Source organism: Amblyomma americanum, chromosome 6, assembly GCF_052857255.1.
Source record: "Amblyomma americanum isolate KBUSLIRL-KWMA chromosome 6, ASM5285725v1, whole genome shotgun sequence".
Classification (NCBI taxonomy): Eukaryota; Metazoa; Arthropoda; class Arachnida; order Ixodida; family Ixodidae; genus Amblyomma; species Amblyomma americanum.
Genome location: NC_135502.1, coordinates 56,860,437 through 56,886,416, shown reverse-complemented (window position 1 = coordinate 56,886,416; position 25,980 = coordinate 56,860,437). Strand labels below are relative to the sequence as shown.

The window sequence follows — 25,980 nt, the reverse complement described above, 5'->3', positions numbered from 1 at the left end:
GTTTTCCTCCGCTCCCAGCCTCCACCCTCGCCCGCTTTCCCTCACTCACGCGCAACTAGGTTACACGTCATCAGTTGCAGAAGGTGTCCCGCAGACGTCTCTCGCTGTATAACTTCCCAGCGAGCTCATCTGGCCTCGTGTTGCTGAAAGTGCGTAGCATGCGTAATGATTGTCCTAAACGGACAATCCGCAGTTTTTATTGAAAAATTATGAATGCGAAATTCATAGGTAATACGTGACCCAGCCATTTCGATTATACATTGACATCCAATTTGTTTTTATCGTGAATAAAACAGCGTTAATCAGATAGATACAGTAATATGCGCAAACAAGAAAGAATCTTCGACAAATTGGCTTCGCCGCAATACGACACGCATTGCGGCAGAGCCAGCTTTGCCGAAGATCTTTCCAAACATGGTCGAGGGCGGGCACAAGTAAATTTTATGGCCGAAAATTCACTGCACACCAGCAGATCTCAGACATCTTCCCCAGAACTAGCGGCCATTGAAATGTTTTGAAAACATTCGTTCACAGCACAAGTAGAGCCGTCGCAATCAAAATATCTGCCATGTTTCTCTCTGTCGTGCCCTCTCCGATTCAGTTTTTCAATGTCACTGTTGGGGTGATATCGAGCTTTAACATGCGAAATATTCCTTTACTCCTTGCTTTTAAAGGAGCACATGCTATACGAAAGATTCCAGCGTCGTAGCCCCGCTCTAAATGAGTTTTTTCGTCTCTGTGCTCGATTTTGTTTCAAAGTTTTAATGTTTACAGCCGCCGCATCGATGCACGATTTTGGTCCAATATAAGTCTGAAGCTGCACAAGATCAAGGACTATTCTCTTATTTTTACAGTTTAATGCATCTATTAGGAACTGTTGCTACGTTAAAAAAAAACACAAATCAGAAAGGTACAACTGCTGCCCACTTAACGCGCCAGGAGCTCAGGATGGAAAGCGCAGAGACGACTCCCGCTAACCAGACTTCAGGTCACATGCAGCCGGATTTCAATCAGGTGCGTGAGTGTTCCAAAAGAAAAATACCCCATATTATAGCTGTTCTTTGATTTTATACGTGTTCAGGGCAGCTTAAAATAAAAAAATAGAAGTTTTTTTCTCTGTCATGCTGTTCTTCAGATTGATAACACCAGCGAGAAGTGAAAGGGGAGGTATAAGAAACTCTGTAATGAAAAAATTGATATCTTTGGCAGGCGACTTAAAACCTTCGATAGTTTGCAATGCTTTAGAGCGCGTACTAGACGAAAGCGAATTGATAGAAAAAGAAGGTACCGAAGTATTAAAATAAAGATAAAAATTATCTGGACGTTGTCCAGGAAGACTGCCCACTTCAAATCAAGGTACCGCACGTTCTTGGAAGCAGTGAGACTATACTGCACTGCCTTCGGTCGACAAAACGCAGTCAGTGCCGCAAGAGCATATCTACCATCTAAACCAAGTTGAGCAAGGCGATGGTCAACCTCCAGCAGTCATGACGTCTTTGACATAAACAGTGGTACTAGCACTGGTGATATAAATTCCACATCTGACTTCGCGGTGGCATAACACCCTATCGAGATAAATAATCTTCACATTCTTAAATCTTAAAAGGGCCTTCTTGCCCCTTCCCTTCCCCAAAACAGATGGAGTTCATCTTCTTCTAAGCCGCCGCGGTGGCTGAGTGGTTACGGCGCTCGGCTGCTGGACCGAAAGACGCGGGCTCGATCCCCGGCCGCGGTGGTCGAATTTCGATGGAGGCGAAATTCTAGAGGCCCGTGTACTGTGCGATGTCAGTGCACGTTAAAGAACCCCAGGTGGTCGAAATTTCCGGAGCCTTTTACTACGGCGTCCCTCATAGCCTGAGTTGCTTCGGGACGTGAAACCCCCATAAACCAAACCATCATCTTCTTCTGAAATTAATGAATTGACTTATTCATTCATTCGTATGTGTATTAATGCGGAAAAAAAATTCGCGATCGAAAACCAAAATATAAGCTTTATTATTAGGTGTCAGTGCTGCTTGTAGCGCTGATTACGCTTTTTCGACTGATGGCTGTTCAGTTAATTCCACAGCTGACAAGAATGTGTGGTGGTCTAATCCTATGCGGTTTCTGTGCACCATGTATGTATGCACCATAGCCTCATTACGCACCTTGAAAGCTACTGTGTCATGAGTGAGCTCTCTTTACCAGGATAACCGGTCGTGATTACCATAAGCCGCTCCCCTCTTCTGGCACAAAACGTATTGCTAAAAGACATCTGCACATAAGTGGATGGCTTTTTCCTACAGTAGACATAACTCGGTGACGCGCGAAGGAGAGAAGGAAAGGGGTTAAGGATAAAATCAGCTCCGCGGAAGAGAACGCGGTAGTAAGGCGCCGTAGTTGCTGGGAGAAATAATCTGTTCGAGGCAACAAAAAAACGCTCCAGCCCCAGGAGCAGGATGGAGGATGCAGTTAGGGCCTGCACTGGTGCGCCAGTTAGCTCCTGTATGGCTTTTAGTCTAGAGCCCCTACTTTCCAGTGTCGAAGCTCTGCCTTACAAACGTGTACGATATTAGTCATTCGGTTCCAAGTTCAAGGCGGCCCCATGCCATTCGATAGCGTTTACCAGAGCGCTGGGAGCCCATACTTCAGCGGCGACCTGGAGTGCGGTGTCGGAGAAGCCTAACAATAACAGCGTTCCCAGAATGCTAGACCAGTGAAACGAATGCCACGTCTCGGCACAGGAGGAGATTTTGCGTTGCAGCGCGAATAAGAGCACTTACTCTAACCTACTCATTTGCCACAAAATAAAAAAGGCCCAAGGAACACTTCATATAATTTGTAGCTTTTTTTTTGTACAAACGGCAACGCCCAAGAACAGCCGCTGCACTGGAGAAATATAGTCGCGGTGCCCCTTTCACAATGAAGTGAAACTGCTCTCGAAGAAGACCCCGTAGCATGAGGTAGTACTATTTCGGCAGTGGCATCACTCTTTCCATGCGTGTATACCTCGAATTAAAAAAAAAATGAGAAGGAAAGGGGGGGGGGGGCACCGTCAAAGAACAGCCTATACGGTTCCTACGGTGTTTGGATGATAACCGATTCCGCCTCCCCCGTATACAAGAGAAGCGCGCCGCCCACGAACAACTGCAGCGGGCCAGCCAACTGCTGCTCACGTTGCTTCGTCGGGAGGACAGGAGAAAGTGGAGGGGGGAGTCCGCGCGCAGAAAGAATGGCCCGTGCACGGCCTCCTGCGGAAGAAGCCCGTATGTCGCTTTCCGCCGGGCGCGGCCAAGTGGTGCGACACGACACCATTTCATCACTGTCGTCGTTACACTAGCGAAGGCAGAGCGGCGAAAGCGCGCGGCGGTCGGCGGAAGAACAAGGAAAGGCAGCAAGTAAGACAAGCTCGAGAACGCGTAGCTCTGTTCGGGAGGGAGTCGACGAAGGGAGAACCATGGGGAGAAAAGGGAAAAGCAGTCGCGTATACGTGGAACAAGCTTCACGCATCTCGGCGTCGGGCTCCTGCTTCGCTCGACGCGAGGAAACAAACCAGTGACAACTCCGAACAGAAAGTAAGGGACAATACTTAGAAGTCAGCGGGCCTACATCAAAGGGGCTGTCGCAGTGGTCTGTATTCACTTTCACTTTGAAACGTGGCATTACATGGTAGGCATAAGAAAAGGAAACAGCAAGCGCTACTTGCGATATGCCTTGTGCCGTATGTGTCGAAGAGTGAAGCGATAAAAAGATTAAATGGTAAAATTTTTTCACAGCAAAAATGAGTCACTAGGGCAGCCTTTACAGAAAGCAGCGAAACCCTGCCCAGTGACGTGTGCGACGGGCAGTTTTGGTTACTGGCAAATGCTTTGTAAAGAGCTCAACAGCCGTGTCTCTTAAGACAAATGCTATGCTAGGGCAGGAGAAAAAATTCAAAAATAATCTGCTTTAGCATGTGCCACTCATGTATGACTGGTTTAGCGAACTAAGGCGTGTTTACTTACCTGACGGCCAGTCATTGCATTAATTTCTATACCTAAGACTGCTGAAAGCTCCGCTTGCTTCATCGGGAGTTGCGGCTCTTGTATGCATGTTTGAACTTGACGCTTCAGAGTTTTAAAAATTCCTGGAATGGTAACCATTCCATTAGCATTCTCACAACATTCATTAAACTGTCTTGCGCTTCATGTTTTAAGCATTTTATCCGGCTTGCTTTGAGGGTAGTGGTTTGTGGCGTTGTAGATGATGTCTCCCCTACCGACGTGCTCAATGTCACTAACTTCCCTGACCACTTTGAACAATATTCTTTGATCGGATAACAACAATAATGTGAGTAATGGAAGTCAGAGTGCAGTGTTCTTGCGTGACAGCTCTGTTGCAGATGCTATGGAAGTAAGTCCCAGTAACTACTTCATTTTATCGCGCATGCATTTGCAAGGCGCACGCTCTTTTGCTGTGAAGAGAAACTAGAGTCCACGTTCGAAGGAATTCAATATTTCCTACGGAATCAGTATCACTTTCTGGTATTGCAATGTTTTATAACAAAGCGATCCTAAACGTTCCATTCTCCCTGCTTTCGTGTCATCCAGTACGTTCAAGACAAACAGGAATATAAAATCTGAATTAGCAATAACGTATCATCTCGGCGTTCGAGTGAAATCAAGTGCTCTTTTGTGGCCATGGCAAAATACGTAGAGTCGCGAACCGGGCAGTGCACTTGTGCAATTACCAGTGACTTAGCGCTCGAAACCTGTCCTCATAGAGCACGTACATTCCCGTGGATCTTGTTTAAATCTTCATATGCTTCAACTGTAATTGTTATAAATGCAACAGAGAGCATGCCATCTGAGCGCTCTAAACAGGTGCGTGGACGACTCCACGCGTTAGCACGCCATTTCCAGAAAGAGTGGCGTGCGTATGCGGGGGCCTGCTCCCGCGGCCACAGAGGAGTGGACGACGTAGCACGTCGAATAGCTTCGAAGAATTCCATTTGAGGCACTTCTCGAGGAACGCGCAGGCAATTCTGCGAACTAAGGAAAGCGCAGAGGTGTTACCGCCGAAAAGAGAAGGGCGCGGCGCGCACGTACAGGCGCTAATATAAATTAGCCTGGGGAGTACACCACCTTAAGCATCCGATAACGCAATATTTGTTACCTTGTCTCAAAGCCCCTTCCGCGGAAAAATAGGCGTGACAATACATGATACGCAGCAGATGCATGGGCGCCGGAGAGGAAAGCTAACCTGACTGCAGCATTGTAGCGTTGAGCACGAATTCATTTATTAAGTTACCAACACGTTCCTTACTCCCCCAGCTTATCTACAGGGAATTTGCGGGCTAATTTTCTACATTAGGTGCAGGTTACTTGCTAATAGGGTAATCCCTCAAGGGGCCGGAAATCACTGGACCACGACGAACTGTCCTTCAACTGCTATATTTCTGTGAAAGCTGTACAGCTTTCTTTTGTAGCCGCGTGGATGCGTTTGGGTAGATGTAAATTACTCCCTTATTTAAGGATAGTTATCTACAGGTAATCTACTTATCTACAGTAAATTACTGGATTCCCGGACACAGCGTCCCCTTTCATATGTATTGGTGGGAGCGCAACGACACGTGATGAGCAACCACGGGCGGCTGAATTTAAACCGGACCTCTTACTACGCCCTCCTGCACAATCTATGAGCCCAGCTCTCGCAGTTAAAACCGCATAAAGTTGTTTTAAGGCAGCGTCAGTTATTCCTTTCGTTTTCTAACAATGGAGACAGGGCTACCTCCAATGGTAGGATATACGCAGCAATAACTTTTCCTGTCGTCGTCTACATCGCCTTGCAAACACGATGCTTATCCACCATGCAGAGAAGGTTTTGTGATTGCATCTTATCGGAAAACTAAGAACATTTATGTATAACTCATTTCTATGCAACAATACTCACAATATAGCTGGAACTGTGTTCCAGGAACATGTATGTAGAACACTGCTCCGGAGGTAATTTTACTGTTTTCATTCTAGTGAAACATTGTACCACATATTTTATGGTTTGGAAAACGACCCACACGTGGCTTGCCATTCGGTGCGTTTGTCTGCTTGTTTCAAAACAAAACAATGAAACTGAGTCCAAATTTCTAATTCCAAAAAGAGTTTATTTTGATTGCCCAGCAGTATTCCATCTTAATATTCTTTCCTCCTCATTTGTTTTGTGCTAAAAAAAAATTATGCCGCAGCGGTCGTTTTAGCATTTGCTCCGTATGAGGGAGGTGCGAGGTTCGATCCCCAGCGCCGCCAAGGTAGTCACCGGTGATAAAATTGGTACAAACTTTCCCCTGGGCTGGTGTTCGGCTTCTTTTGGGTGAAATGCTTGGGAAGTTGGTATCTGACCCCACCTTGTGTAGACGGAAATACCTTGTATCACTGCGCCCTCTGGCCAAAGCTGCCCTTGCACGATAAAAATTCATTACCAGAAAGAAGAAATGCTGGGCCTGTATGATAAGGGAAATATTTTCAAGTGGAGTCCATAAATGTCTCCCGCGCTCCAACATTGGTCACCATGAAAATGGCAGATTTCTTCCCTTCGTCTTAGTTTGCTTAGCATGATTTTCAATACTGCGAATATGGTATCGTCAGCTGTTTTATTCTTGAGACTTAAACGCGGGCGCCAATATCAAGTCGCGCTTCTTGACCTAAAATTAACTGCACGATTGTACAGCGAATGCGTGCGCTCTGGGTAAATGGAGCGCATTAGAGAGTATTGTCAACACACTGCTACTGACGATCAAGCTCAAACGCCAGAAACAATTTTTTACATTGGCAAAAAAAAGAACTCTAGACACTCCGCATTTAAAACGCCATAATCGATTGACACTGGTGCTTTAATTGAGTTTTGGCTTCCTCTTCGCCGTTCGAACGGTGAAGAGCAAGCCAAAGGTGCCACCAGAGGGGCGGAAAACGCCAAAAACTATCCAACCCCACCACCGTGTCTGCACCAACTCAAGCTGACGCGGCGATAACCGCTTCATCCCCGCGCGAAACGCTCTCCAGCATCGTTCGTCGCTGCTCTACAGCATCTTCCATTCCATTTCGCTCCTGCTTTGTTTCTGCGTTGTTTCTCTCGGTCTTTATTAACGGTCCAGTGTCGGCGGGCCGCTGCAAACACCGCGTCGCGAGAGGCAGTCCGCTCGCGCACTGGCCGCATCGCCGCAGTTCGCCTTGCGTGCCGCGCCAGTGGCGGCGGCCGAGACAGAATAAGCTCCGGCCTCGCACGAGCGCGCGCAATAAAAGAACTCCTCCCTCCTTTCCTTCACCTCCTCCCCACAACCTAGCTCACCTTATAGTCGCCGCTCGCTACGTATAAGCGACCCTGGGCTCGCTCGCGTGCGTGTGTGCGGTAATTAAAAGGCTCGTGATTAATTATTCGCAGCGAAACTTATGAGCAGTGTCGTCACCGCCGTCGAAAGAGACCGTCCGCGGGAACAGAGGGAGCGAGGCCGAAAGAGCGATAGAGAGAGGGAATATACCGCAATTCACGCGCAGGCTGCGAGGATGAAAAGAAGAGGCGAAAAGAAGCATTATTATTAGGCCTTCGGGGCCCCGCGACGATGCCGCGTGCAGGCCGGCGGCCGACACGAGGTAATCGCGTTTTTGGCCGGGCGCGGGACTGGACGCCAACGGCGCTCTAGCCAACCACGGGAAAACGAACGAACGAACGAACGAAGGAACAAACGAACGGTGCAAGAGGAGGCCAGCATCGACCGGGACGCGAGAAAGAGGAGGCGAGAGCGCGCACGGCGCGAGTTTTATGGTGCGTGACTCGGTCGACGAGCTTGGAGAGGAAAGTGGCCGGCGATGCTTTGGCTTCGTCCGCGCTAATGCACACACACACGCACACACTGCGGCTGCAGAGAAATTCAATGCCACTCGCGAAATCAGGAAAGCGAGGAAAACGCACGGAACGAAAGGTGGGAAACAAAAACGACTCGCGCGCCTAAAGCGAAGCAAGGCGTCAGTTGTACGTTCAGATGAAACTTGCGTGTACATAGGGAAGGCGCGCACCGCGCCGGGCCTGACGTTATCCCGCTGCCGCAGAGTTAGAGCGGGAGTTGCGCCTGTATACTCAGCGCTGCGAAGCTCGTTTGGTCGAAATCGTTTACTTCAATTTTTTAAAACGCTGTCCTCGAGTTTTCCGAGCGCCAGTTCTGGAAAAAGGGTATAAAGGTTGACCGCCTGCGTGAGCGGTGGAGAACGCGTTATCTCAACACGTTCAGCACCCCTCTCTCTCTCTCCTCAGCACTCTTAGATTCCAGGACTGGCACTTCTGCCCTAGTTAATTTCAGATATCTTAGACAACTATTCTTGTACATAATATATGGGGAACCGAGAAAAGGGGTGAACATAGTAGGCAAAGCAAAGGACTGAATTGAAGGGCCTGTGATTATAGATAGACGTTATCGGCATCCCCTTTGAATCGGAGCGGTGGCGAGAGCCATCTTGCCTAGTAAATTAGAGTAGCTGTTCTATTTATTTCTTTAATAATGTTATTTTTATAATGTTCTGGTTTTTTGATCCTAATTTATTTTTATGTTCTATTGAGTTGGGGTCCTACAAGGAGAACACGCAGAAGAAAAAAACACCGCAGGACGAAGTGTTTCTGCCCTTTCACTGCCTGTCCTGTCTTCTTGTGCGTGTTCGTCTTGTGGTGCCGCCACATAATGGATCCTTACTGATTGGACGAAATTTCTATCCTTTTGCAATTCGTTCCTATTTTTGATCTTTATTATTTTTATTTCTCATAGTGTACTTGAAATTTTTCTATTCTGCTCTTGTGCCACCGGTTACAAACGAACGAGCAGCTCACTCAGACGGAGAACCGCGCGTCTCCCAGCCTGCGCAGCCGTCACACACAAATGGCAACGGCCTCCTCTATCCACTACCGTACGGTTAATGATAAGGAAGCAATCGGGACCGCCGCGGTGGCCGAGTGGTTGAGCATCCGCCTCGCATGCGGGAGGTGCGGGGTTCGATGCCCAGTGCCGCCGGGTACCCACCGGTGATACAGGCTTTCCCCTGGTCTGATGCTCGGCTTATTTTGGGTGAAATGCTTGGGAAATGGGTTTTTGATCCCACCTTGGGAAGTCGAAAATACCTTGTGTCATGGCGCTCTTTGGCCATAGATGCCCTTGCGCCGTAGAAATGCATAATCATCATCATCATCATCATCATCAGGAAGCAATCGGCGAGGTGGATCAGGGCAGTAAATGACGACGACAGGAAAATGCAATCCACGAGCAATACTGAACAGATTAACAATATGTCGAGATAAGAAACGAGACATAATGATATGAGAATGCTCATTACTGAAGCTCAATAATTGAGCCCGAGGGTTTAAGACGGCTTACACGACACTCCTCGCAGAGGATGACGATCGGGGATAGAACTGATCAGCTACAGAAAGAGGAGGAAAAAAACGTGAAACGCAGATGGATCACCTTTTTTTTAAGTCAAAAATTTCGTGAAGAAGCCGTACGCATGGGGCGGAAATGCGGCCGAGAGTTTCTCAAGAGGCCAATGTTACGAAAAAGAGAACCGCAAAGCTCAATATTTGTCGCTGTTTCGAAGGGCGAAAAAATGACTCACTGCGACTCCCAGTGTTAGTGCCGCCTGGAGAAGTGTCTCTATTTTAACCTGTTAACAGGATCTTCTCCAACGATGCTGTCCATTACAGAAAAAGCGCTACGCGTAGTTTTTATCGAAATGCATACTTGGAATGGGCTAACGTATACATCCCTCTAGCTCTTTCTGCGTCTGCGTCTCGTTGGCGCTGTTTTAGGTACGGACAACCCCGAACTTGCCCAAGCTCCCAGGCTTGAAATAGATTTCTTCTGTGATTTGAGAGAGCGGCAGAGCACAGTCCTAGAGACACACTTTTTTAAAAGAACCCAACATAATTTATCACTTTTCTGTAGTCAATGAAACTCTCGTTTATTAGTTCTCAATTCATCCACAGTTTTTTTTTTCTTTTTGAGCACGTGCCCCTCCCAGAGCATCGCTTATAGTAACCTCTTAAAAAGCACAGCCTTAAGAGTGCTTAATTTTGAACAAAATACCGACCGTATGCTCACAAGCAAGCTCCTCTTCAGGTGACGGCACACAATACATTAACTACCGACCTCAGGTACGATTTTAAGGGTACGGTTCAATTACTACTACTGCACACATCTGCCTTAATTAATTATGTTATTATACTGTGAACAACCTTCTGCATCATCTACGCACGCAGCACAGTTAGGCCGTAAGCCTGAAAGGCGTTTCTGATTTCTTACATGCTTCAGAACCTGGACAACCTTCTGCGGCGTTTCAACTACTTTAAAATTCATGCGACCTGAAAACTCTGCAGGCTATGAATCGACCTAGAATTCCTGATTGCGACATCTATGGAGGTTATTATTAAAGAAAAATATATAATGGACTTGTCTTCGTGTCCAACAGCCAACACACGCCCTTTTACAACCACTACTTCCTGCTTAAGCGTTTATCGCATAGAATAACTGGGCCACTTCACCATCAGGTAATTACCCCTTTCTCTGAAGAAACATCGCTAAGGGTTGTGGCGTATTAATGTCCTGGTCCCTGCAAGCATAAAGAGCAACGGTACTCTCATCGATACTTTACCGTCGCGAGAAATTCGACACAGCTGCTTTTCCGGTTTCTTAAATGAGGGCAATTTAAAACCGTCAGAACAGTTGTTCTCATTTACTTTTCTTTTGGGCATCCATTTAAATCCTCTCATATCTCATCCATTTAAACCGTCTTCTTGATTTTAGACACTATTGCATCAATTAAGTTGTCCATTGGTTCTTTTCTACCACTTAACAGATCACCTACGCCACCGTAGCGCCATAATTTTGTTGTTGTTTCTTTCCCAATATCCTGAACTCGAAGAGTAGCACATTCTCTAGGCACCACGGATGAACGTTGGAATGCACACTTTGAATATATGATAGTGGAAGAAAAAAACGGTGGTTTCTGAGTAAAAAAAAAAAAGGCGCAGTAATGGTCTTATATCTCAGTGGACACCTCAAATCTGCCGTAAGAGGGAATAAAAGAAGGAGTGGAAGAAGAAAGGGAGAAAGAGATGCCGTAGCGGTCTAATACAGTTGCCAGCGAAGCCGATCTGGGAGAAAGCGAAGTTCACTTCGCCGCTCACAAATCCCCAAGGGACCTGACGTGCGGCGGAATAAAGAGGAAGAGTGATGAGCAAAACAGGTAATCAATGCACTGTAGCGAGAGAAAAAAAAAAGCACTTTGGTTCTTTTTGCACAGTACAGAAAAAAACTTGGGATAAAAAGGAAAACAATATGTTTTGCAAAAATCAGTGTTGAGAAAAGAAAAGTGCTCAGAAACTGCCTGACTTTCCGGTGGCCACCTCAACCGCGCCGCGAGAGAAGGGATGAATCAGGGAGTGAAAAAAGAAGAAAGATATAAAGAGGTGTGGTAGGGGAGTAGTCCGGAATAATTTCGACTACCTGTGGATCTTTAACGTGCGCCGAATTCGCACAGCACACGAGCGTCTTGAGCGTCCCGCCTCCATCGAAACGTGCCCCCAAACATGCGGCAGGTTGAACACTGCAGAAAGCACGAGTTAGGAGCGCTGCCCGAAAACTCGCTGCCCAAGAACATCCGCGAGATATTGCTCAAAGGTTCAAAAACAAAAACAAGCAGAGTCGAAAAAAAATTTACACAGCGCTCACATGCAGCAGGCCTCTGACTGAGTTTAGCAGATTTTGTGACATAGAGAAAGTGTTGCGTAATTTGAAATTGCTGCTGTTCAAAGTCCTTCATTCTCCAACACTGGCGTCTTGCACGTGTCTGTCTTTTAAATTACGTGGATATTGTATCGTTCATATAAAACTGCGCAACATTCGTTATTGAGTGCAAAAGCAGCCGCACTATACCTCCTAAGCCAGTCGTTCCCATGTAGCGGGAGAGACGCACTGAAGAGCGGTGCCAATTTGCGCGCAACGCCATGTTGTTAACCGTCCGCAGTTTTAAAGATTACAAAAAGTGGAGAGCAACCCGCGCCACACTTTGTCCCCTAAGTTGTCACAAGCTGGGCGTTAGGACGGCTTCGGTTCTTCCGCGATATACCAGGCCGGAAATTTCTATACTGCACTCAATCGCATCCCCGCTGCACCCCCCCCCCCTTTTGCCTCCCACCTTTGTCTCTATTTCACGTATTTTTTTTTCTTCTCGTGTGGCTGATCTCCCGCATCCAAACAAATGAACGCTAACGAATAAAGAAGAAAAAAATATATGGAATTCACGCTCGGAATGTGCGGCTGCATCGCGAGCGACGGCGGCACAAGCGAACCAGAACCGAGACCATCGAGCGTTCAGCGGCCGGGAAATCTTTTCATGAATTGCTGCTGCCGAAAGCCGCCGCTGAAGGAGCTGCGACGCAAAAGCGCGCATCACTGACTTCTGCGACTCTCGGCGATGCCTAAAGTCGATGCGACGTCTCGCGTCCTCGCGATTTTCGTTTTCTTTTTTCTTTATCTCTCTCTTTTCTTTCTGTTCCTTCTCTCCGTTTCGATCTGCCTCTAGGACTTCCTCCGAGTACATATGGCTTAGAGCGGCAGCTGAAGCGAAGGCTAAAGTGGTAAAGAAAAACTGATTACTGTTTTCAAAGCATCAGCTTCTATTTTATTTCTCTCCTTGTTTTTGGCCTTTGCTTTTCTTTTACTCTTCCAGACGTGCTACCGCGTTCTTACAGTCTGCTACGCTATTAAAGACCTCATCAATAACTTGGCTCAATCTGCACTAGCGTGGCCTGCTGCTACCACTATTTACAGCAATCGACAAACGGATGCGCTAATTCGTTTTTTTTATGAAATAATCAAATTATTGTCGGTTTTAGACTTTTAATTAACCCGTTCGGGGCATCATGGAAACAGTGTGGTTAACTGAAGACTGCGATTATGAGGAGACTGTAGTCTGCGCGTTCATTCGACTTGTTATCTGTGCCAAGATCAGTGGGCGTACTGAAAGCAGATTTTTCGATGACTGTATGCATGCTGTACCAATCTGGTGGGGGTTCGTAGTACACCCACCCGCAATGTAAATTTTCAAGGCGAATTGCCCCGCACACTCCCTTCCACGACAACCGCGCAAAAAAAAAAAAAAAACTTCCTTCTCGTTGCTTCATCAAGCGGGGATCATGCCTTGCAACATAGAGACGTACGCGTGGAAGCAAAGCATAGAAAAACAGTTATTGGTTTAAAGAATAGCCTTGGGCAACCCTTCAGTGCGCGTCGATACCACCACATTCCCTACGATTACGTATACATGACCACCCCCTTCCTCTTTCCTTCTTCAAATTTCCCTGTCTAAAGGATTTTTATTTCTTCTTCTCCAAGTTTTATCGTTTCCTTCCTCTGTAAAATTTCCGCTGGTTTTCCTGTTTTCCTGTCTTGTCCACAAATTGCCCCACTTGGTCTTAAAGTTTCGTCAAGTTTCTCCGTTACCCTATTCATTTTCTCGTGTCTCTCCTGTTTTTATGCTAAAAACCAACAGTTTCTGCCCGCAGATGAAACGTGCTGGGCCTAGGGAACGGTATAACAGTCCTACTCACGAATTTATTGGAGCCCTCCCGATGCAGCTGGCGCATCGAATTCGCAACCGAAAGACGAAGAAGATACCACCATCGCTCCAGGCGAAGATGGAAATTTTAGGGTGCGATCACAGATCCAGTCGAGCGGCTGCACGGCCCTAGAGGGCAGAGATGTAGAGGCGAAAGAGCGCTGACCATCGACCGTAGCGCTGATCACAACGCCTTCGAGCGAGAACGCGGTCGACCACCAAGCGAAAGTCACAGCTAAAAAAATCCACGAACGGTTACCCTTGCGAATTCAGCGACAGGTGGGCTCGTGCGAAAGGCCGATGCCAGTCGATGTGTTCGGTAACTGTGGATAGGGGTATGCGGCGTCTGTTGCGTCTGTTGCGTCTATGTCGCTACACTCGCATTATAGCTACGGCTCAGCTTTAGTGAAATCATTTTCCTAACAGTGTTGAAGCAGCCGTGCGCACTAGGCAGTCATGGGGCTTTACGGTGCTCGCATGGGGGGTTCGTGTGCTGGCATGGGGTGATCCGTGTGTGGGTAGGGTTGTGTCGGTCGGGCGGGGTGTGTGTGCGCGAGTGCGGTATGAGCGCACGACGACGACAATGTACGACGCCGGTAATGTGTCAAATACAGCTCTCACTGTAGAACATTCGTTAGGTCTGGTTCCTCAACCACGATGAGCGACTTCAGCCGACGCCGGCTGACGCCTCATGCACCCGTCTTCGATGTGCCAGCGTTTGAGAAACTGGCAGTTTAACATCCCGGACCGAGGAAGTGGGCTATGAGAGGGATGCGAATGAAATGAGACCACCTGGGTCTATTTAACGCTCATTGGGATCGCAGTGCAATGCACGGACGTTTTTGTGTTTCGCAGCCGTTGAAAGGCGGTCGCTGCACCCGGGACTCAGTGCTGTGGCGTTCGGTTCAGCCACCAAAAGCCAAAGCCACTGGGCCACCGCGGGGCCATTCGCCGTGCAAGTTACCGGTCATAGGCCCAGTAAGAGTGAAAAAATAAAAAGTAAAAGACCGCAAGGAAACCTTCAATGGAAACAGACAGAAAAAGAAACGGAGGTTTTTTTTTTCAACAATGTGATCGGCCACATGTAATGATTTTGGGTACTTTCGCCCGTTACCATCCCCGGCCAATGCAAGTAATACTTGCAGAGTAAGTGACCACGCGGTAGTCACATTCCACAATCTCCCACTTCGCACCTGAATAAGTGCCGGTCGCCTCTCTCTTCAGCGTGCGTGTGGCGTGCGTGCGCGTGTGCGTGTGTACTGAAATCTCGTTTTCGAGATTTTACCATGTTGCTTAAAATAGCTGCAAAAAGTGCAAAGCTATACAAATAAATTCTATCAAGAAAAAAACGTTCACAGTAGAAAATACAAAAAATATAGACTATAAGAACTCAAATACAAAATAGAGAGGCACGAAATGGGGGGAAAACATGGGAGTTGAAGGAAGGAAAGCAGTAATGTTATATATGATCCATAGGTATGATTAAGTGAGGTGCGAAGAAAATAATCTCAAATCTGCCTGCTAAACAACGTCGTTAGTACGGTTATCCTAGATATCGGTGACGTCAGAATCTAATTCTTGAGGCAGATGTCTGGGTCTAAACTACCATGAACCTTAGCCCCATCCAATTTCAAGCAGGGATTCCGGAGTCCATATCTATCACAACGTCATCATCGGAGTCACGAGTTTGCACCGAGTGGCGGGGATATTCAACTCGATATTCAACAGCAATAAATGCGTCTTTCGCTACCCGACAATTCTCAACGAAGCAACAAAAACCCATACAATCAAATTTTACGAAGCACAAAAATTAGATGGAGTAGCCCTCGATGCTCCTCTCGTTGTCTCCCACACTCCGACTGCTTATTATCACGCGGTGACCTCAAAGATCCAACTAAGGCGGCTTTCTCGGCTTAACGCCGAGGAATCGATCGATGAAAGGGCTGCGCCACAACGAGCAAAAAATGTGGTTAATCGCGCCTCCAACGTCAACAGCACCATTTTTCGTTTTCGGAACGAAGCATAGAACAAAGTGTGTTTTGTTTTTTTTTTCCTGCACAAATAGGGGAAGCGAGGAAACCGCGGACGAATAAAAAAACGAAAGGAAAAAGACGTCGAGCGACGCTTCTGAACAGAATGAGGCGGAGAGTGATTCCTCCCTTCGTATTATTCAAGGGGGGCTAATGCAATCTCGCATGAGTTGGTGGCAATGCGGGAGTCTATTCATACTTTTCTGTTTAATCGCATAATAGCGCTCGGTTGTCCTGCTACAGCCGCTGCTTGTTTTCGCCAGGGTAACGCATACTGGAGACTGGCCACGCGTTCGAATAGCGGGTGGTGCTTCGGGTGTACCCTTCGCGCTGCAGGGTGCCCGGGGAAATTTCCTTACGCTTGAATTCCCTCATTCACCCTTTCCGCGAGTGTTCCACATAACGGAGAAAGTGGAAAGTTACCGTGAGTCTCTCTTGTATTCTTTTTTTTTACCAACAAGCGAGCTTAACAAGAATTTAAAAAATGCCTGAGCGAGGCCTTGGTTCTGGGCTCAATTTGTATACTTTCGTTCTTATATTCACTGGCTGTCCTTCACGCAAACCTTTGGCTCCTCGGTTGGTCAGCTCAGGTACGTGCTCCATCACTCGTACGATGGCGACTAGAGCTTTTTTTTCACAAATACAAATATGAAAGCGCAGAAAAGAAAAGAGTTAGCCGCCATTTATTGCAGGCATGTGGTGTCCTGTGCGTTCTAAGGCTGCAGCGTCGAAATAAGGGCCGCAAATGATTTTTACGGTTTTTAGCTAGCCTCGCGTTGAACAGTTCTCTGAAGATCAAGTACTAGTGTAAAAATATTATATTTCCTGGCTATTTCTTGCTTCTCCTGAGTTACCATACATCACGAAATTCAGCAGACTATTCCTTTATACACCACGTACCTTTGTGTATAAATACCTCCTGCTCTTAAGTAGAGAAAGAGAACCTCGAGTCTCGGTTAAGTAGGAACCGCTTGTTGCAGACAAGCGTTTGAAATTTCTTCTCGGCAGCCTTCTCACTCGTGTCTCCTCTTTCGGTCATCCAGAAACTCCAAGCTACACGGTCCTGTTCCTCTGGCTTTTACTGTTTTTCACTGCCTATTACTGCGTCTTCATGATCTTAATCTTTGTGCTGCGTCTTACAACGTCTACCGCTTCTCGCACCAAAACCCCTGTAAAGCGTGCTTTGTTTGTTATACAATGCTGCATAGCGGCGAAACAAGTAAGTTTTTTTTTGTGCCCAACAAAAAGTGATCGCAAATTGAACAGTTAAATAAAAACTAGATGCTTGAGCATTAAAAAATTTTCTACCGGCTCGCCATCTCTTTCCAAAAACAACTGTTTATCCTCGGGAACCTTGAAAGCAGAGTATGAGGACTAATCGATATAACTGTTTTATTTTATTTTCTGGGACGCAACATGGGCGCCCAAAGTGAAGCGATCCCCAAGGAAGTGAAACAGGGTTATGAATGACGGCAGCACGTCAGCAGCGGCAGAGGTGATTTAAAACACATTCCGAAAGAAGGTCGCCTCGCCCTCGCCACCATACACAGGCGAACTAATGGCGAACTGATAGGGAACTCGGATCGAAGTGATGGCAAACTGCCACTGAGCATCTACTGCTGGTGAACTTGTGTAGTGGCCCAGGCGAGATGTGTCGAAAGAGAGGGACAGCAGGTCAGGAGAGAAAGGGCTGGAGAGCGGGGAACAGGAGGAGAAGAGTAGGAGACGTACCTGGGACTCCGGTGAGCGGGACTTGGAGCGGGACTTGGAGCGTGACTTTGAGCGTGACTTGGAGCGGTCTCGGCAGCAGAGCGGCGGGCTGGGCCCTTCGTCGTCGTCGTCCCCGGCCGCGTCGCCCCTGCCGCGCGCCGGAGGAGCGGGGTCCCCCCGCAGCGCGCTCAGCCGGGAACCCGGGTACGGGCTCCGGTGCCGACGCATCGCCGCCCACGCTGCTGCGGCGCGCTAGCTGCGGCGCCAGGTCGCCCGCAGCTCGGGCGCTCCTGCGAACCAAAACGCGTCGACGCCGCGTTGAATGGAACGTCACGGATGAGCGCGCACAGGTACTTGCTTCTGCTCTGGACCCTCTCAAACTATGTTCTTAACCTCAGCGCCAACAGCGGCACAGCTAGGTAGCTTCCTTGGAGGGCCTCTCTAGAAATTACCTGGCCTCCCACGACCCTTCACGCTTCCTGAGTACTTGGGACTCTCACCAAGTCATTGCCTTCCCTTGGAGGACCATGGCTATCAAGGCAGGGTCTTAGAGTAAGCGTTCTTATGTGGTAGTGGAAGAAGATGTGCTGATTTGGAATGCCAAGGTGGGCGAATGCGAGTACTCACATAAGGTATCGCTTTGTTTCTTTTTTTGGACGCGGGCGGGGAAGTAGGGCTTTTTTTCCCTCATTTCTTCTTAGCAGTTGGTTTTCTATAAAAGTTTTTGCGCTTGCAGCTGCTGTCAGCGAGCCTCTCTCCGCTAGTTCTCCTTTGTGTTTTTATTGTTTGGTTTTTAACTTTCTACAGTCATTGCCTTATGGCGGCTGCATGATGAGCTTCTGCCGTTCATTGCTGAGCGAATTAGCGAGATATGTCTGCGATGTTCACCCGTTTTTATATTCTACTGAAAGATGCGTGCTCCTATGATCGCATGCCGATCGCCAATGCCGATCCTGCAGCGGCGTGCGAGCCTTGCGAGGTCTGGAAACACACGGCGAAAACTTAGAGAGCGGCACGGCTTGGCACCAAAGGGTAAACGCGGTAGGCAGAACTATCGCATTTTCGGTGGCGTTGGTGGCCAGAAAAGAAAGGCAGGAGCCCATTCCTCCAAACAGAGAGCAACCACAAGTCCATGCATCTGGCTCGAGCAAAAAAAAAAAAACGATCGCTAATGCAGCGGCAACGAAAGAGGATAAAAAAATTCATTTGTTGGCGAGGAGCTTCTGCCGCTTTTTTTGCATGTGCGTCTTCCCACCTTGGTCTAACAGTACCTTGCCCTAACAGTAGCGCTGTAAAAGACCATTCAAAAACGGTACAAGACAATGCAGATAACCATGTGCGATGCAACTCTTAGCTACCATCAAGAAACGCTCTATGGAGTCAGCCTAAGCGTACATCCTTTATACTCTTTCTTCGCTGCGCCTCAGCCTTCCCCGACATCCGGTTAAACTTTTCTTCAGTTCATCAAATAAAAAGCGCCGCTATGAAGCAGAACACAGACCGAAGTTTCCGCAGACTGGCACGTGTAGATTGGACCCTAACGCAAGCCGTTCGTTCCAAGCGCTCCGTTCCCCGAACGTAGCGGACGCGATAGCGTTAAGCCTCGGAATTATTCCTGAGTTTAAAAAAAAGAAAACAGAAAAACAAGTAAGCTAGGCTTAAAAGAAGAAATACGCGGCGCGTCGTAGAGCGGCATAGCAATAAGCGAATAATAAGGTCCACAGCGAGACCTCGCTGTCGCCAGTCGAGCCAGCTAGCCGAGAGTTCACACGGCCCACAAGGCATCAAGAAGTCAAGCGCAGAGAAGGGGGGGGGGGGGGCAGGCAGAAGGAGGGGGAAAGGGGGTGGTGGCAGCAACCGGGCCGTTTCTGCTCCGGCGTGAAATAACGAAGCCCCGACCACCTCGGGGCTGATTCGCTCTGTTCGAAGAGAGTCTCGCAAAAACGTGACCAACCGAGAAATGGACGGCGCGAACCTGGCGAAGCGGGGAAAAGCCCCCGGCGGGCCCCCGAAGCCCAAAGGCAAGCGGATTGGGAAAAGGGGTTTAAGTGCCCTCTTTCAAATGCGCCGTCGACGCCGCTTTGCCTTTCGTTCGTGATTTTTTTATTTATTTCCAAAGTTAACAGGCCTTCGAAAAACTTGCCTTCTTTTTTTTTTTCGGAGAAAAGTCAGCGCGGCGTGTTGAATGGAATATGTGCAGAGCCGACGCTCAACTCTTAAAGTAATCTTTCGAGCGAAAAAAAAAGAGTTTGATCAAAATGCACGAACGAAGTAAAGGCTAATATGAGCCTCGTTTCTTTTTTCAGTAAAATCATACTTTTCTTCCTTCTTCCTTCTTCGCTTTTTAAAAAAACTGGCCATGGCTGCTGATTTAGTTTCTTTTCACGATATTTGATTGCTACTGTTCCAATCCACACAGAAAAAATGAACACTTAAGCCTTGAATCTTTGATTTTTATCTGTTTTTTTTAAAGCTCAAGAAGGTCGCTAAAATTTTATGAAACTGATCTAATTGTAAACTTCAGCCTAACCTTCTGTTCTCTTCACAGCAAGCTTTATGGGAACTGTCGTTCAAAAAAAAATGCTAGCATGCTAAATCCGTCCTCTGCTGATAATCTAAGATAAGATTATCAGATTATTAAGACGAGATAGGATTAAGTGTGATAAGAAAGGCAGAAGACGCCAAAGAAATGGAAAGAGAAACATTGTTTCCAAGTAGAGCAATCGGTCAATGTACATAAAAATGGAGCCCTTCTCTCATCTAGGGAGAAGAAATTGGTCACTGTTTTAAACATGAATATATAATAATACAAACGCTTAATTTCTAACCGTCGCTCCACACTTCGTCTTCTTCTGGGACGAAAGATACACTTTAGCACGTCATTAAAGAACCTAGCGTTGTGATAAATTAAGTGTTCAGCCAGAACGCACTCAAAATATCGAATGACGAACTTGCGCGGTGTTAGAACGCAGAAGAGCCACCTTCAGGCAAACGGTCGTGAACAGCGCTGCTTGAGATTTTTTAGTGACGCGGTATTACCAAACGATCATTTTGGTGCGCCAGTAATTTTCCACAAATTAATCCTGTTACATGCCTTTTGATTCGGAAGTAAGTTTCTGCTCATGCAATTTTTTCAGAGTGAGAATCTTACTGTCAAGAGTGTCGAGACCTAAAATCTAAACACAACCGGCAGGCCAATGTTACTAATCAAACTTACAAGTTGTGACTTGGGTTTAGGAAAGCCACTTTCGCGCAACTGCTAAAAAAAAAACTACTCACGCTTGCAATACTAAGCGGGGGGGGGGGGGGGGGGGGGGGGGGTAGCCCTGTGAAAATTTAGAGGCGCTGGTATTCTCTTGCTTTTTTATTTGATAGTCGACAGAAGCCTCGTTGGAATAAAAACCTACTATTCACGTCACACCTTAGTAGCTTTGTGGAACAAGCAAAATAGAATTTATATACACAACACACCCCCCCCCCCCCCCCCCTTCCATCGAGAAGACACCAACTTGCCTGATGCGACTTGTTGCTCTCGAACTTGCGTGAGATTTAGCACAGAACTGCTAGTCACAACTTGAGTCAGCAATCAATCGGAAGTCGAACCGTCAATCAACACATGCATAGACTTCTATGGGAGCCGGACGGCCAGGCGAGTCGGCCCTCTTCGCGTGTAAGTTCAGAACCGGTGGACCATGTGACGTCATCTCATAAGGCGTGATGACAAATCAGATTACACAAGTCATGACCATGACTTATGAGGGAGTGCAAAGTCTGCAATATGGTAGTGCATAAGAGTGCGCAACGAGGCTCTGTGTGTGAAAGTGTCCTCCTGAATTTTTTTTCAGACACACCGCGCTGAAAGCCACACTACACCGCACAGTTGTAGCTATAATCTTTTACATAAAAACTTACAGCTGCTTACCCGAAGCGTACGATGAGTCGCCAGCGTTAGCATGTTCGCAAAGCTATTAACGTGATGATAACATCGTGCATGACGGTATGACGATATGGTTTACATAATGGGAACGTGAGATACAACGAGTACTTCGTTGTGCGCGGAGTATATGAGCATGATTTTCCCTTTCTCTTCTTCGCCTTCTCCTTTAAGTTTATAAGTCAACAACAATATGTGAAGTAAGCATGATGCGGTGGCGCTGTTGTCACCGACTGGCACGACAGGAGTTGAAAGGTAGGGTTATCACTCATTGGAATATATGTAAAGAAAAGTTTTCACAAAAGCTTTCTGATTACACAGTGCACCTATCATGTCGTTCCTTCGTTAAAAGCAAATAATTTCATCTTGGAATAGATTGTGAAAGTATGAAACATCATTTTGAAGGCGTTGTATATTTGAAACACCGCCTTATGTGCGCGTGCGATTGGTTTCTGGCTAGAGTATTGGGCAGGAGCGCGGCCCGTAGACACACATGTAAGTAAAACTTCCAGAAATATTTTTCTTGTTTCACAGAGCACCCTTGGAGGTGGCTATTTGTTAGCAGTTGGCGCGTGCTTTGGAGAAGAGTGTGAGAAAGTATGTTAAGTTATTTCGTAACTATCTCTTTGAAACACTACTATAAATGTTTGTCGGTAAGCCGGTTACCCCCAAAAAAGGCGGTCTATCCCTTAGGTGTTTCCCTGAATAGAGAAAGCTACTCGTGTAGTCTGATATTTCTGGTGCACACGCTGCATTCCTTCGCAAATACTGTTGTTCAAACGATAGCAAAGTTTAAAGTGAAGACAGTCCTCAGACAGCACGATAAACGAACTGTAGCAGACTAACTGTAGCAGACTAACACTGTGGCGTTTTGAAAAGAATGCTTCGAAATGACGTAGCGTACTTTCCCACACCCTTCTTCGAAGCACACGCCAGCTGTTAACGAACAGGCGCCTCTGTCAAACGAGAAAAATATTTCCGAAAGAATTGCTTAAATGTGTTCCAATGGGCCGCGCTGCCGTTCCGTACCACCAGCCGGAAATCACTCCAACGCGCATGTAACGCACAGTTTTAAGTTATGGGGGGAACTTAAGGTTCTTACGTGCTGTGAATGAGGGAGCCTCATTTAAGATAAAGAACTTTACGTTAAAGGCCTTAACCATAAAGGCCGTTGACCTAAAAGCATTTGACCTAAAGACCTTTATGACAGAGGCCTTTATTGTAAAGGTCTTCGACAGAGGCATTTACCCGTAAGGCATTTACGCTGAAGACCTTTACCGCAATGGAATTTGACCTAAAGGCATTCGACTTAAAGGCCTGTGCCACAAATTCCTTTGACCTAAAAACCTGCAACCTAAAGACCTTCACCCTGAAGGCATTTGCCTTGAATGCCTTCACCCTAAAAGCCGTACAGCTAAAGGCGTTTACCAAAAAGGCCTTCAACCTAAATGCTTTTACCACTGCCATTAATGACCCTCAACAGTATTTAATAACGTCCTTTATTATTTCAGAACTACTATGACTATAGTAAACTATAACTATCACCAGCTATCAACATCACAACTATCCCTGTCACCGACCACTACTGCTTCGTCTAATGTCTGCTCTTTTGCCTATCATCCCCCATTACAATCTTATGGTCTACTGCTGACGGCTTGCTAGACCATGGTGACGCCTTGAGGTTTTGGTACAACTTTTTTTGGTCAACATCGCTGAGTTTCGTTGCAGATGATCCATATAATGCTCTCGAATTAAAATAAATCGCCTTAAAAATGGCGATTCCTGCTTTCACAATCTAGTCTAGGATGAACTTGGTATTCTTAACGATGGGCCGACATCATAGGCGTGCGGTGAAATCAGAAGAATTAGCTGCTGTTTAACTACTGCTGAACCTGGTCAGAGAACGAAAACTGTCGTGTATCGGGCAACTAGACGGGACTTCGCGTCTGTAACGTTGACTGTGTTCCGCACACTGGATAGGCAGCGCGCTCGCCCTGCAACACTGGCAGGTGGCAGTTAAATTATTGGTTTATCGCGAGAGCTTGGTCAGCCAATAAACGCTGCGGCCTATACATTCCCCCCAGACTGACGTAACAACGGCAGTTTCCATCGCGCGACATCTCGCGATTGTCACGTGAATATTCTACCGCACTCTACCGGCAAATCGAAAGGTCAAAGGTCAAGTGGCGCGAACCCATGGTGGACCACATATGGTAAGGTAAGGCTTACAACCACACTTTACCTCTGGCTCAATTGAAGGTCGACCGGCAACGCACGGCGAAATCAGCTTTACCTAGCGCAGTAAAGCTCTCGCTTCAAAACTGCTTTGAAAACTTTTGCTTGCATTTATTTCTAAGGGCGTCAACCCTACTTTTCACCCGCAGTCGGCTACGACGTCCGCGAGCACCCCTTATATTTGTAAACACGGTGTTGTTCCATATCCTCCTCCTCTCTTCCTCCCATTTCTCTTCGATCCCTCCGTGCGATGTCAGTGCACGTTAAAGAACCCCAGGTGGTCAAAATTTCCGGAGCCCTTCTTTACAGCGTCTCTCATAGCCTGAGTCGCTTTGGGACGTTAAACCCCCATAAACCAAACCAAACCATCTTCAATCCCTCCGTAACGGCGCGGTTGAGGTGTCCTCCGAGAAGTGAGACAGCCACCGCGTTCTTTCCCTTGCTCGAAAACAATTTTTTCACTCTCCCTCCCTTTCGTTGTCCAGGAGAGGGAAGAACGAGAGGAGGGCATGAGGGCAGGACGATACCCCCTCCCCCATAAGAAGCTAAGCGCGCAAGAAGCTGGCGACTGGAGGCCACTCCAGACAGATACCTCCCGAACCCGTACAAGTACTTCATCTTCCCCGAACAATACAGAGGCGTTTTCTCATGTTGCGACGAAAGGCTTACCACGTGCCACATAATGTAGGGATGCAAGGGCCCGAAACAACCCGAACTACACGTAGAACGAAGAATCAATAAGAGGCTTCTCTGCTCAGCTCGGACCTAGAAGAAAAGCGGAAGCTGATTGCACAGGCCAGAGCGGAGGCCAAGGCCACTAGGGTCTTGAACTGAAGACACCACTCATTGCTCTTTTTCTTCACAACTTTATTCATTTTTGGTCACTACATGTTTTCTATTATTACTACTACTACTACCAGGAAATTGAAATTGGCAGGGAACTAGAAAGCTAGCGCTGTAAAACACTATCTTGTTTCGCTGCTATGCATTCTTGTCTAACAGGCAAAACACGCTTTAAAGGATTACGCTCGGAATGCAGTACACGCTGTACGGTATATTAGAACCAGTAAATTTCAGTACCGTCAGCAAGAAGCAGCGAGAAGTGGTAAGAGGCGGAGGAAGAGGTCTGTGTGGCTTCGCATTTCCTGGTAACTAATGAGGAGGTACGGGTGACAAGAGTGTTGCGAAGAAATTCCGAATGCTTGTCAACAGCAAGCGACACCTACATAGGCCAGGACGCAAAATACACTGTTTGCATTCTAATTTACAAGTCACAAAATCCTGTGCGCTTAGTCTGCTTTTTAGGTTTCTGCTTTACTAAGCCATAGAATCTATAAAAGCGCAGCAGCCGTTTTCACTTCATAAGGGAAAAAATTCCCCACACAGCCGTTTTGTGTTGACGTTCCGCAAAACGTCCCACAATCGTGAGCCACAGGATCTCTTACTTGAAATGAGGCGTCATGCTCGTTTAGTAGAACATTCGCCTACGTGTACAGGGGTGGATGAAAGTAAACAGGGTGCGCAATAACTTTCTAACCTTATTTTCCGAATAATAATTCGAAAATTATTATTCAGAATAATTTTCAAACTGCGCTATTTGATTGGTTCAGCGAATTATTGAAATTAAAATTTATTTAAAACGAATATTAAATTTACTACACGAACAAATTTGAATATTCACACACACTTCGTCTTTGCGGAATAAACCTCCCTGCTCGAACATGAAACAAACAATCTCGAAATTAGGAGTAGTAGCAGTAATCAGCTGCCATCAGTCTTGCATACAGAACCCAGATAACGCCGACTACTGCAGACTCTTTTTGAGTCGCTGTATTTTACTATTTTTCTTTTGCGAGAGAAATATTTCCCCCCGCATTCTTCGTAAGGTGGCCGTCGTGTTCAAAAGCGCAAGAAAAGTGCCTGTCGTCTTGTGTCGGCACCCACCACAGGAAACTGTTGCATCAGCAACCCACCATCAAAGTGCATCAACGCTTGCAAATTGCTGCCAGCCGCGAGAAGACGGAGGAGGAAAATAAGGAGGGGGAGGTTGAAAAAGGGGGTGGGGGTGAGAACATGCGCGCAAGTGGCCCGAGAAGAGCGTTGTGAACCCCCCCCCCCCCCCCACCCCCTCTCCCGCGGTTGCCACCATCAGCCGAGATGGTGGGCCGAACGAGAGGGGCGCCAGAGAAGCGAATCGATAAGAGACAACCGTCGTCATCGAACAGCCTCTCTCCCCGTTGTTGCCGGAGCTCTTTCGCGCGCTTGGGACGAAATCTGTGCGCCAACACCGACGTACTGCGAACGTGAGCGGAGTTTCTCAGACGCAGCGAGGAACATACAGGAAATAGTTCGACTCGAATATCTGAGCAGTTAGAGGAGGGGAAAAGTGATGCTCGAATGCAACGGTGCCGCCACTCAGATGCACTTTCGTTTCTCTTTGGAGTGAAAGAGAGGGGGGTGGGTG

At 47.2% G+C, this 25,980-nt stretch overlaps 1 protein-coding gene across 1 annotated transcript in view; it reads right to left on the bottom strand.

The window, feature by feature from the left end:
• Nucleotides 1-25,980, bottom strand: part of LOC144093521 (unconventional myosin-Ia-like) — a 145,388-nt gene that overhangs the window by 64,350 nt on the left and 55,058 nt on the right. The window contains exon 2 of the mRNA XM_077626999.1: nt 17,369-17,637. Coding sequence (XP_077483125.1) covers nt 17,369-17,575 — 207 coding nt within the window. The 5' untranslated portion in view covers nt 17,576-17,637. The remainder of the gene's footprint in view (nt 1-17,368; nt 17,638-25,980) is intronic.